General features: G+C 40.6%; 1 protein-coding gene across 10 annotated transcripts in view; it reads left to right on the forward strand.

Moving 5' to 3' along the window:
* KALRN (kalirin RhoGEF kinase) overlaps positions 1-12640 on the forward strand; it is a 991119-nt gene that overhangs the window by 289986 nt on the left and 688493 nt on the right. For all 10 annotated transcript variants that reach the window (XM_043992602.1, XM_043992601.1, XM_043992603.1 and 7 more), the window contains one exon: positions 1165-1279. In XM_043992602.1, coding sequence (XP_043848537.1) covers positions 1165-1279 — 115 coding nt within the window. The remainder of the gene's footprint in view (positions 1-1164; positions 1280-12640) is intronic.

Genomic DNA, 12640 nt, shown 5'->3' on the forward strand with positions numbered 1-12640 from the left:
AAGTTCAGCATGCTCTTTTCTTTGTCCTGAAATACACAGGTAGTAGGTGTTAGAGATAGAATTTGATCCCAAGTTTTCTGACTCCAGAAACCTCAGAAGTCATTGACAAAGAAAATAGCATGTTGCACAGAGGGGAAGTACTTGACCTCCTTCCATGTCAGCTTGTATCTAACTATTATACTGCCCTAACATATAAACTCATTTTTTTATATTAGTCTTTTCTTCTTAGTCATTTGATTTAGTAAAGTTTAACATATCAGGGCCTCAATTCCCACAACTGTCAAGTGAAAAGGTTAAATGAGATGGCCTCCAAGTTCCTTCTAATCTCTGGACCTATGACCTTAACAAGTTCAGGATGAGCTCCCAAGTATTAAGGGATAAAATAGCACAGGAATAATCTGTCAGTCAGACTCGCATTCACATCTGGCCTGAGGCACTTACTAGATGTGGGGCCCTGGGCAAGTCTGTTTGCCTCAGTTTCCTCAACTGTAAAATGAACTGGAGAGGAAATGACAAACCACTCCAGTATCTTTGCCAAGAAAATCCCACAAAAATGAGATCATGAAGAGTCAGACACGACTGAACAACAAATCTGCTTCCAAAGAGATGAAAGGCAAAAGAAAATCAGGGAAAGTTGTCTCAGTGAAGAAAGGCTGAAGTCCCCAATCGGCCCTATATTCTATCCCTTTGTGCCATGGTTCTGGTGGTCCACCCATTGAGGAAGTGAGCTGGGCTAATTTTTCCTGTATATAATAAACTGGGGTAATGGTACCCACTTCATAAAAGTGTCATGAGGATCAGAAGAGACAAAGTATGTGAAGAACTTTGTACCAACTTATTGCCATTCAATCCAGGCAGCTAGGTGGCACAGTAAATAGAGGTCTAGACCTGGAGGTAGGAGAACCCAAGTTAGAATCCTGCCTCATACACTCACTAACGACAAGACCCTAAGTACTTAATCTCTGTCTGCCTCAATTTCCTCATCTAAATAATGGGGATAATAGCACCTACCTCCTAGAGTTGTTTCCAGGATTAAGTGAGATAATATTTATAAAGCACTTTATAAATCTTTATAAATCTTATAGAAATCTTTAGAAATCACAACAAAAATGTTAGCTGTTATTGTAATGATCATAATCCCTATCTTGTTTCTCCTGTCTACAGGTGGCCGAGATAAGCGAGGTGGACCCATTCTGACTTTCCCTGCACGGAGCAATCATGACAGAATAAGGCAGGAAGACCTGCGGAAACTTGTGACTTATTTGGCTAGTGTGCCAAGGTAAGGTTTAAAGGATGTATTCTCAAAGGGCAACCTTGTCTGCTTGTTTCTGAAAGAGTATCATGGAGTCCTGGGAGGGTAAGGGTTGATTCTCCAATGAGAAAGTCTTCTAACCATCCTTCTTCTTGTTGGTATCATGAGCATTGGCTCCATCTCTCTCATTAGCCTCATTGTTATGATTAATATTCATGGAGTGGAAACCATGAGGAGAGCTAGATAGATAGTCCATTGTGTATGGTTGGGGGGGGGAGGCAGTGGCTGCCCTTGGAAAAGCCAATTCCACTCAATATAACAAACATTTATTAAGCACCTAGATTATGCCAGGAGCTAGGAGCTGTGGATAGGGACTGGACCTGTGTTTTCATATGGAAAATTCTAAAGTGAGGAAATTCCCTTTACAAATGCAGGTCTTTACCTTCTCTGAAGCATAGTCTTTTTTGGGTGGGGGCAGTGATGGTTAAGTGACTTGCCCAGGGTCATACAGCTAGTACGTGTCAAGTGTCTGAGTCCAAATTTGAACTCAGCACCCCCTGAATCCAGGGCTAGTGCTTTATCCACTGAGCTACCTAGCTACTCAAAACAGTCTTAAAATAGAGGTCCTTAATCTGGGTTTGTGAACTTTGAAAAGAAAAATGATAACTGTATCTCAGTATAACTGGTTTCTTTTACTTTTTGAAGTTTAAAAAAGTTTTTTTTTCTAAGAAGAAGGTCCCTAAATTTTACGATTGCCAAAGGCATCCATGACACAGAAAAGGTAAAAAACCTCTGTCTTAAAGGGTTGTCTGGGGTATGAGAGGTTAAGTGATTTGCCCAGAATCACATGACCAGAATGGATGAGAGTAGAAACTTGAACTCAGATCTTTTTGGCTCTGAGGTTGGCTCTTTATCCACTACACCAAGATACCTCTCAGAAGCTGGGAACATAAGGACCCAAATGAAACTGTCCCTGCCTTCAATGAGCTTATATTCTATGAGGAAGGTGGTGAACAGAAGCCCAGGTCATGTGAAGATAATTGGGAAGCAGTACGGGGACAAACAAAAACTGGGGAGGTTTCTACATTGATTCATATATTGATTTTTCTTGCTCAAATCCTGGAGAATACAGTGCTTGTATTTGTAAACTGAGGTTTAGGGCAAATAACTCACCTTTCATAACTAGAGTAGAAGTTGTTGGTGTCATGCCAGCAATTCTATCCATAAGGATGACAGAAGAACATGTAGCTGGGAGCTAACCACATTTTCAGGGAGGAATAGAGTGCCTGGTTCGTACCTAGGCTGCATACCTGGTAGCCTGGTATCATGGAGTAATGTGTTTGCATGGGGCCTGCTTTGAAGAGAGATTTCCACGGCAGGAACCCTGCTACCTTTAATTTTCCAGCCGCTGTGGGCCACTTGGCATTTGCTGTGACCGGTTGGAAATGGTGCCTTATCTTTTCTTCTGTTTGCTGCGGGTTTTACTGAAAAGCTGGTAGATTAGGAAAAGGAACAGGATGTTCTGATCTGGCTTTGATGGGAAATCACCACCACTTTTTTTAAGCTTGCTTATGAAATTCTTGAAACAAGGATGGAGTGGAAATGCAATAAATCTTAAGGAACTATGAAGGAAACATGTATAAGATGAGAAAGATAGGGCTCAGGGACATACACTTAGAGACCTCATCAACTCTTGTTTTTCAGAAGAAATAGAATGAAATGAAAGTTGTAAGCTGAAGAACTGAAATGCCACTTCCATACCCGTCCCCTTTCACCTTGGTTCTATAATCATAAATTCAGACCTAAAAGGGAGCCCACAGCTGGTCTTGTACAACCTCTCAAGAAACTGAGGCCTAAAGACATTAAGTTTCTTGCCCCAGTTCACTCGGATAGTAAATTAGGATCATAGACATCATCATCATAACTAACATTGATATGGTGTTTACTATGTGCCAAGCACTGTGCTAAACATTTTACAGACGTTATTTCATTTGATCCTCACAACAACCCTGAGAGGTAGGTGCTGTCATCTATCTATCTGTTTATTTATTCATTCGTTCATTTAACTATTTATTTACTTATTCATTCATTCATTCGTTTGTTTGTTTATTTATTTATTTTTGCTGGGCAATGAGGGTTAAGTGACTTGCCCAGGGTCACACAGCTAGTAAGTGTCAAGTGTCTGAGGCCAAATTTGAATTCAGGTCCTCCTGAATCCAGGGCCAGTGCTTTATCCACTGGGCCACCTAGCTGCTCCAGATGCTGTTATTAATCCCCATTTTACAATTAAAGAAACTGTGTGACTTTCCCAGTAAATATCTGAGCTGGATTTGAATTCAAGAGCCCAGGGCTCTACTGTACCACCTAGCAAGTTGGTAATATATTGATGATATATGCTAAGGCTAAATTACCATTATAAGGATAGGCATTAGTGAGAGAAATTTGGAATGGTTCTCTTAAAAGTTTTTACAAAGGGGTATTTACTATGAAGATGCAGCATGAACAGAAATACAAATATTTATCCTTAGTACCTGGGGCTACACTCTCCCCTAGACTGCCTTGGTCCTGGGGAGATTGAGTTCCTACTTAAAGCAGTTTCTACATAGTATTGATCCTACCAATTCATTTGCTGTTGTTCATTCATTTTCAGTCATGTTTGTATTTGGGGGGGGGGGCTCCAAATTTGTGACCCCATTTGGGATTTTTGTGGAATGGCTTGCCATTTCTCTCTCCACCTCATTTTACAGATGAGAAAACTGAGGCAAACAGAGTTAAGTGATTTGCCCAGCATCACAGAGCTAGTAAGTATCTGAGGCTGAATTTGAACTCAGGTCTTCTTGACTCTAGATCTAGCACTCTATTCACTGCACCACCTAGCTACCTACCAAGTTAACTTCCAAATGTCATAGCCATTAGGTAAGTCATCATCTCAGAAAACCCATTTTGGTGTTGGCTGGCTAAAAAACAAAACAAAACAAAACCCCTCAGCATGGGTTTGGACTTCTTGTGGTTTTCCATTCTGGCCTTTTTTGATTCTCCTTCACTTAAAACAGGAATGAATAGACAACAGAGACAGAAGCAGGCCCCTGCTCTCATGGACCCAACTGAGGCCTGAGGTATCTCTGCCCATGGAAAACATTTAGCATTTGCTGTGTCTTCACCAGAACTCACCAAAGCATTTGGATTAGATTTGTGGAAGAACTTTCCAACAGGGAATGATGCAAGAAACTGGAATGAGGCCACTGTTGAAATTCCTTATCTAGAGACTATTAAAGGGAAGAGAAATTCCCATCTCTCCTCGAAGTAGGAATATGAAGCAAATAACCTATTTGTTGAACTCGGCAATTGATCCAGATAGTGATGGGGCTAAGCAGGTTTAAAGAGCACTAGCCCCTCTAATAGGCATAGAAAGATGATGTTTCTTTGGAAGTTTCCCTTAGAGAAGCACAAAGGACCATTAGTTCATGGAGAACCACAAGCAATGTGGATTTAGGGGAAACAGTAATAGGACCTACAGGGAATATGTTATGCTTGCTTTCCTGCCTGCTGGTCATCACCAGTAAACTGTCTGCAGTCACTAAATCAAAGAAATCAGAAGGGTTTGAGGGATACTCTCTGTCTTCTCTCTTACCAGATAGGATGATGGGCTCACAGGATAATAGGTTTAGAGCTAGACAAGACTCCCTCGTTTTTCAGATGGGGAAACTTAGGCTGTAGATGTTTAACTTGCCAAGTGTCACACAGCTGGGAAGAGGCAGGATTTGAACCCAAGTCTTCCTGACTCAAAGGCCAGCACTGTACATATTATATACCACATACTGCAGGAACAAAAGAAGAATGAAACAAACAATTTCTGAGAGTGTGAGGAGAAGCTGATGCCAAATGGAAGGAGGGAAGCACAGCAGAGAAAGATCTTTTGTACTCTTGAATTCATGCAATAGATAGGAAATTAGCATGGAGAGTGATATTGTAGAAGCTCTGTCCAGTGCCAGAGTACTGCTAATTTCCTATCTGTTGCATGAAGTTGTACATAATAGATTTGCAGTTTCCTGTACAATCATTTTTTATTATATTATGTTATGGAAATGCTTGTTTTATGCCATAAATTAAAAATGAAATTAAAAACATTTTTTTAAAAGCCCTGTTGTGGCAGCTAGGTGACACAGTGGATAAAGCACCAACCCTGTATTCAGGAGGACCTGAATTCAAATCCATCTTCAGACAAAAAAAAAAAAAAGCCCTGTGCTGTGCTTCACACAGCACCAGGGAAGAACCACAGCTCTGACCAGAAGGAAGAATCCTGCTGTATCCCCTGGGAGGAAGAGACACATCGTGGGGGTGGGTGACTGCCTCCTCCAAGCTAGGGAGACAGCTTTACAGAGGCCTGACTTGGCTTATGGGTAGGTGTGCTGTCTTCCAGGAGCATGTGACGGAGAGACCGCCAAGACTGATCTAAGCTACTGTTGCTACCCACTTCTGTTCATTCATGACAAGATGCTGTCAGAAGAGGTTCTGCCTTTGAGGTTCTAATGAAGAAGCTAAATAATACAGGATCATAGATTTGGTGTCAGAAGTGACCTCAGAACCCATCTCTTTTTTCAGATGAGGCAACTGAGGCTCAAGAGGTGAAGTGACTTAGAATCCTAAATTTAGAGTTAGAAGGGACCTGAAAAGTCATCTAGTCTGGTGCTGTCATTTTACAAATAGGGAAACTGAGGCCCAAGGGGGTGAAGTGACTTGGCATCATAGGTCCAGAGTTAGAAGGGACCCTAGTGGCCATCTAGTCTATCCTTCTCATTTTACAGATGAGGAAACTGAAGCACAGTGTGATTAAGCAACTTGCCCGAAGTCACATAGGTAGGGAGTAGCAGAGCTGCGGTGTGAACCCAGGTGCTGATTTGAAACCCCAGCACTATTTCTTTTTTTTTAAAGTGAGGCAGTTGGGGTTAAGTGACTTGCCCAGGGTCACACAGCTAGTAAGTGTCAAGTGTCTGAGGCCAGATTGGAACTCAGTTACTCCTGACTCCAGGACGGTGCTCTATCCACTGCACCACCTAGCTGCCCCAACCCAGCACTCTTTCTACTGTGATGTTTCCCATGCTACCTCTCAAACTGCTATAGGTGCAAGTATAGTAGGATTTAAATCCAGGTCCTCTGCTCTAAATCTAGCATCCTTTTCACTGTCCTACTCTGCCTACCAGGACAGATCATGGCTGGTAATGACTCTGGAAGAGAAGCTATGTTCTGGAATGTGGTTAACTACCTCCAGAGATGGTTTTCATGAGAATAATCTGGCTTCCTATATCACAGTACAGGAGTGCCTGGCTTGTGTTAAGGGATGAAGAGTACCCAATGGAGGCTGGGAAAATGGGTCAGGAAGGAGTTGTGGGAACCTGATCAGAAAGAATTTACTTTGAATTTTGAGAAAAGGGAAGGGACATATAACTGTGCTGGCCGCACATTTTTTATTTTTATGGAGAGGGAGGAATGGAGGAAAATCATTGGCTCACCTGCGCAATGGTCTAGAATGACCTGGTGGTCTGGGATTGGGCTATATAGCTGGCCTGCTTTGGATAGCAACTTCCAGAGGATGACCAATGTCTCTAAATCGGTAATACCTGTTGTCTCCTTGGCAATTGTTGCGGTTGATAGGAAGTGGTACTGTCTAGAGCAACAGTTCTTAATCTTTTTTTTTTTTTTGGTGTCATGGATCCCTTTTGACAGTCTAGAACCTAGCTTCTTAAACTGTGGCTTGTGACCCCACATGGGGGTGAGTAACTGAATGTGGGGGGGTTTCAAAAAATTTGGCAATGGTAAAAGGTTATGTAGACCTATTTTACATATCTACATACCCAGGATTGCGTAAAAATTTCTCTAGCTAAAAGGGGTTGAAAATGGAAAAGGTTTAATAAGCCCAGAAACTTATGGATGCCTTCTGAGAATAATGTTTTTAAATGCATAAAGTAAAATACATAGAATTACAAAAGAAACCTGTTATATTGAAATATATTTATCAAATATTTTAAAACTTAAAATTATATTTATTTAAATTTATTATCTTTTAAATTATTTAAAAATATTTATTTTTTTTAAAAGTTTGAAGACCCTGCAGTAAAAACCCTTGATTTAGAGCCAGTTTTTATAGTGGATAGAACACTGGATTCAAAGTCAGAATTTGATTTAGAGCACCTGTGTTCAAGTCTTGCCTTAGACAAATGTGATTGTGGGTAAGTCACTTAACTCCCAAAGTCTCAGTTTCTTCATCTGTGAAATGGGAAAAATAATAACCTCTACATGTGATGATGTGTGTGTAATGATGATCATCGCATCGAGGATTCGAGGGGATAGGCCTAACCAGGGCCACTTTCAGTGAGAACCAGAATTACATGTGTAAAGCACTTTGCAAACCTTAAATTGATATATCGCCATCTGCTATCATTATAATAATGGACATAGATGTAATGGCTAAAGAGCAGGCCTCAGAGTCAAGAGAACCTAGGTTGAAGGTCTGTCTTTGCCCCCTCAGTGGTCCTAGGAAACTCCCTAAAGCTATAGGTTGTGGATCAGAGGGTTTCCTCACTGGGGATTCCTTACATCAAGGACACAAGTCTGGCCAAAAAGTATGGCAGTCAATATGTGTGCCAGAAAAGACATAGCATGGGGGAGGGGGGGTAAAAAAATAGCTGTAAAACAAAAGATAGGGAAATAACAATTTTAAAAGAATGGGAAAGGTATCAACCTCAGGAGCAACCGAATGGGAAATTTGGCATCTTTCCCTGGCAAACTTCTAGAAAGGATTATTTAAACAGGTGTTTTGTGAGTATTTAGAAACAATAGGAACTAATAGTCCCAGGGTGTGGTGGTCAGTGTGTTCCATGCCACGGACTGCATGTTAAGAGGGAAATTGACCAATTAGCTCATTCTCTTTACTCTCTGAAGAGGACATGTATGATGAGAAAAGGAGGTGTAGTCACACAGTCCAAATGAGAAGCAACAAAAAGATAGACAATCTGGTATATTGGTAATTCTGAAATATAAAAGAACCTATCAATCCATCAATGTAACAACAAGCAATTATGACATGATTACTTTGTGCCAGGCACCGTGTTAGGTACATGGCTGGCAAAATCTCTATTCAGAAGGAGGAAACAACAGTTAAATATCTAAGTATAATCAGAATAAACATAAAGAGAATAAATACAGAGTAAACTAATACAGTGTGGAAAAGGAGGCAGGCACCAACAGCTGGGAGAATCAGCAATTAATCTAACAAGTTAGAAGGTGGTGCTTGAGCTATTTCTTTTTTTTTTAATTTGAGAAAATGTTTATTAGTTAATTAATAGAAATCTATTTTTTCTCCTTCCCACCCACCCTATCCCACTGAAAAAAAGAGACAAAAAACCCCAACAAATTCCTTACAACAAATATGCATAGTCAAGTGAAACAATGTATATTTCTCTGAATCTTCGATATGGCTTGAGCTATTTCTTGAAGGAAGAGAGAGCCCAGGTGAGAAGAGAGTGCATCGCAGGCATAAGAGTGGTCAGTGCGGGGCAGCTAGGTGGTGCAGTGGATAAAGCACCGGCCCTGGAGTCAGGAGTACCTGAGTTCAAATCCGGCCTCAGACACTTAACACTTACTAGCTGTGTGACCTTGGGCAAGTCACTTAACCCCAATTGCCTTACCAAAAAAAAAAAAACAACAAAAAAAACCAAAAAAGAGTGGTCATTGCAAAGGTATGGAGATGGGAGATACAGTATTGTTTATGAGAAATAGGGAGACATCACAGAAGAAGTAATATACAATGCAAAGATATATAGGGGCCAGTAGTTGCAAAGTCTAAGTAGGGATATATCCTAGAGCAACAGTGAGCTGTTTGAGTTGATTCAAGAGGGGACTGAATTGATAAAGTCTCCACCTAAGGAAAATCCCTTTGGAAGCCCTTTGTGTGTATGTGGTAGGGGTAGAGAGGGTAGGCTGGAGTGGTGAGAGATCTGAGGCAGGGAGACCACATAGGAGGCCACTGAGATGATCTAGATGAGAGGTTATGAGGGCTTGTAGCAAAGTGATAACTGTGGGAGTAGAGCAAAGAGGTCGGACATGAAAAGATAGAATGGAGGTAATAAAAGATGAGATTTGGCGAGTGATCAATCATGTGGGAGGTGATAGAGAGTGAGGAGTTGAAGATTATGCTGAGGTCAGTAACCTGGGAGACTAGAAAAATTGGTGGTGCCTTTGACGGAAATACAGGAGTTTGGAAAAGAGGTGGTTTGGGGAAAAATAATGAGTTCTGCTGTAGAAATATTGATCTTGAGGTTATCTTTGGTTTGAAATGTGTGAGAGGCAATTGATGATTGAGGACAGAAACTCAGAAAGGTGACTGAGGTGAAGTGGCCATGCTTCCCATTGGCAGATAAAATCCATAGCACTGGCAAAGCCTATGGACGCTTCTCAGAATAATGTTTTGAGATAATTGAAGGGAATAACAAATTTCAGTTAGAAGTGGGTGAAAATCCAATATGTACTTTTTTCCTTACATGTAAAATGGGGATAATAGAGACCGTATATAGAGTGCCTGCCTTAACGTCAGGAAGACTCCTCTCTCTGGGTTCAAATCCAGCCTCAGACACTATCTCTGGGACCCTGGGCAAGTCATGTCACCCTGTTTGCCCCAGTTTCCTCATCTGTAAAATGAGCTGGAGAAGGAAATGGGAAACCATTCCAGTATTTCTGCCAAGAAAACCTCAAATGGGGGTCACAAACAGTCAGATGTGACTGAAAAGTGAGTGAACAACAGCAAAATGAACTTGGAATGACAACAGAAGCTTGAGCTGAGAAGCAAGGGCCATTGTGGGGTATGATTAGTTAGAAAAGAGTATGCATCCTACCTTGGGGATCAAGTGCTTCCTCTGATTCTTGATTAAAATTTCCCAGTCTTACCTCTTCTTCAGTCCTTCTTGCTTTTTATTAGTATTCTGCTACAGCTGTACCTCAAATCTTGATCTATGGGTGTTTCCTACCTTGAAAGAGATTGAAGAAAATTTTCAACACTGATCCAATTGTCATCTTTCTGTCAGATGGCTCTCTAGTCTGGTTAGCTTCTTAGAGCAACAAAACTGAAGCCTTGGAAAGACACTTTCAAATCTAGTCAATTGATGATCATTCATAGTAATAGAGAGATGTAGTGACACAGAAAACCCAGCCTAGGTATTTATAAACAGATCATTGGGAATCAATCATAAACCAGGACAGAAGAAATAGACATTTCCATGTCCTATATCTCATAAGAAATTTGGACGCTGTTTCTTTTTTCTTTTTTTTTTTCATCTTTCTTTCAATGTCAACATCTTGTTATCATCTTGAGCAAGGGGGACAGGTGTCAGATGGGTAAGGGAAGATGACAGCAAATTAGCATGGGTTATTCATGGCTGCCAATCAACCTGAGATACCAGCATTCCTTGCCTGCCTTTTTATCATATTCATTCTTGTTCTTTCTATTTTTGTGGAAGCCAACTCAGTCTACCAGTAAATAGGAACAGGCAGAGTCAAACAGAAAGGAAGATAATAGAAGAGGAGGAAGAAACTGCAAGGTCATCCTCCACTATTCTCTGCATGAGTGAGTCCTGATGTCACCCAAATTGTCATCATCAAAGGCTCTTGTTGTAAAGACCTCCTGGGATGGGTTGTTAGAGGCCTTTGTCATGTTCTGGGCTCCTCTGTTGAAGAGAAATATGGGAAATATGAAGAGGAATGTGAAGAGAGAGACAGACAGACAGACAGACAGACAGACAGACAGATAATGGAAGAACTGTAAAATAGGACCAATGAGAAAAAGTTGTTTTTTAAGAGCTTATCTTTATATGGCACTTTAAGGTTTGTAAAGCACTTTAGATTTGTTATCTTATTTGGTCCTCACAGCAGTGCCAAGAGGTTGGGGTTCTTATTATTCCCATATTACAGATGAAGAAACTGATTTAATTCTCAGGAAATTGGTTAAACAATTTATTTAAGGTTACATAGCTAGTAAAGATCTGAGATCAAATTTGAACTCAGGACCTCATAACTCTAATTCCAGCATGCTATCCTCTATATCACTTAGGAATCTTTACTTTCTTCTGAAATTTTATACTCTTTGTACCCCTCTCCCATCTTCTTATTTGCTATAGTCCCAAATCTCTACAATTTTCACTATTGTTCTTATAATTTACACTAATTTTTAGAAATGCTTGTTAAATATATACATTGTTGATTGTGACATTAGCAGTGAAAAGTATACAGAGACTCCTGTCAGGTTGCTAATGGTTAACACCTTTTTAAAAGAGTTCCACAGCTAGGGGCATCTAGATGGAACAGTGGATAGAGCACTGACCCTGGAGTCGGGGGACCTGAGTTCAAATCCAGCCTCAGACACATGACACAGGCTGTGTGACCCTGGGCAAGTCACTTAATCCCAATTGCCTCACCAAAAACAAAACACACGCAAAAAAGAGTTCCACAGCTACCCATAGAAAAGGAAATGTGGTGCATATCTATACTACTACTACTAGAAACAACTAGGTGGGGGCAGCTAGGTGGTGGAGTGAACAGAGCACCGGCCCTGGATTCAGGAGGACCTGAGTTCAAATCCAGCCTCAGACACTTGACACTTACTAGCTGTGTGACCCTGGGCAAGTCACTTAACCCCCATTGCCTGCAAAAAAGAAAAAAGAAACAGCTAGGTGACTATTAAGTCATTTCAGTTGTGTCTGACTCTTGGTGACCCCATTTTGGGGTCTTCTTGACAAAGATACTGGAGTAGTTTGCCATTTCCTTCTCCAGCTCATTTTATAGATGAGGAAACTGAGACAAACAGGGTAAAGTGACTTGCCCAGGGTCACATAGCTAGGAAGTATCTAAGGCTGGATTTGACCTCATGAAGATGAGTCTTCTTGAGTCCAAGTCCAGTGTTCTATCCATTGTGCCACCTAGATGCCTAAAAATATTTATATATAATAGGATAGAAGTAGAATTACTTATTTATGTTTTTCAGGAATCTGGGTAACATGTTACAGATACTGGGAAGTAAATTAATATTTAATTTAATATTAAATATTTAGTTTAATTTAAAGGTGATTAATATTAAGGCCATTAATTATTCGTAACTATGCAGTAGAAATATGTGGGGTCATGAAGCATCAGACATGACTGAACAACAACAACAAAATTTATGTTTATTATATTCATAGCTGTTTTTATTTTTTTGTGTGTTTACCAGGCTTATAATTTCATTTATATAGGAAACTGCTAATAACTCCCCTAATGATGCAGGGTTGAGGCATTGGGAAGGTGACTTATCCAGAGTCACACAGTTAGCATATGTTGGAAACCAGACTTGATCCCAGGTCTTCC

This window comes from Dromiciops gliroides, chromosome 3 (assembly GCF_019393635.1).
Source record: "Dromiciops gliroides isolate mDroGli1 chromosome 3, mDroGli1.pri, whole genome shotgun sequence".
Lineage (NCBI taxonomy): Eukaryota > Metazoa > Chordata > Mammalia > Microbiotheria > Microbiotheriidae > Dromiciops > Dromiciops gliroides.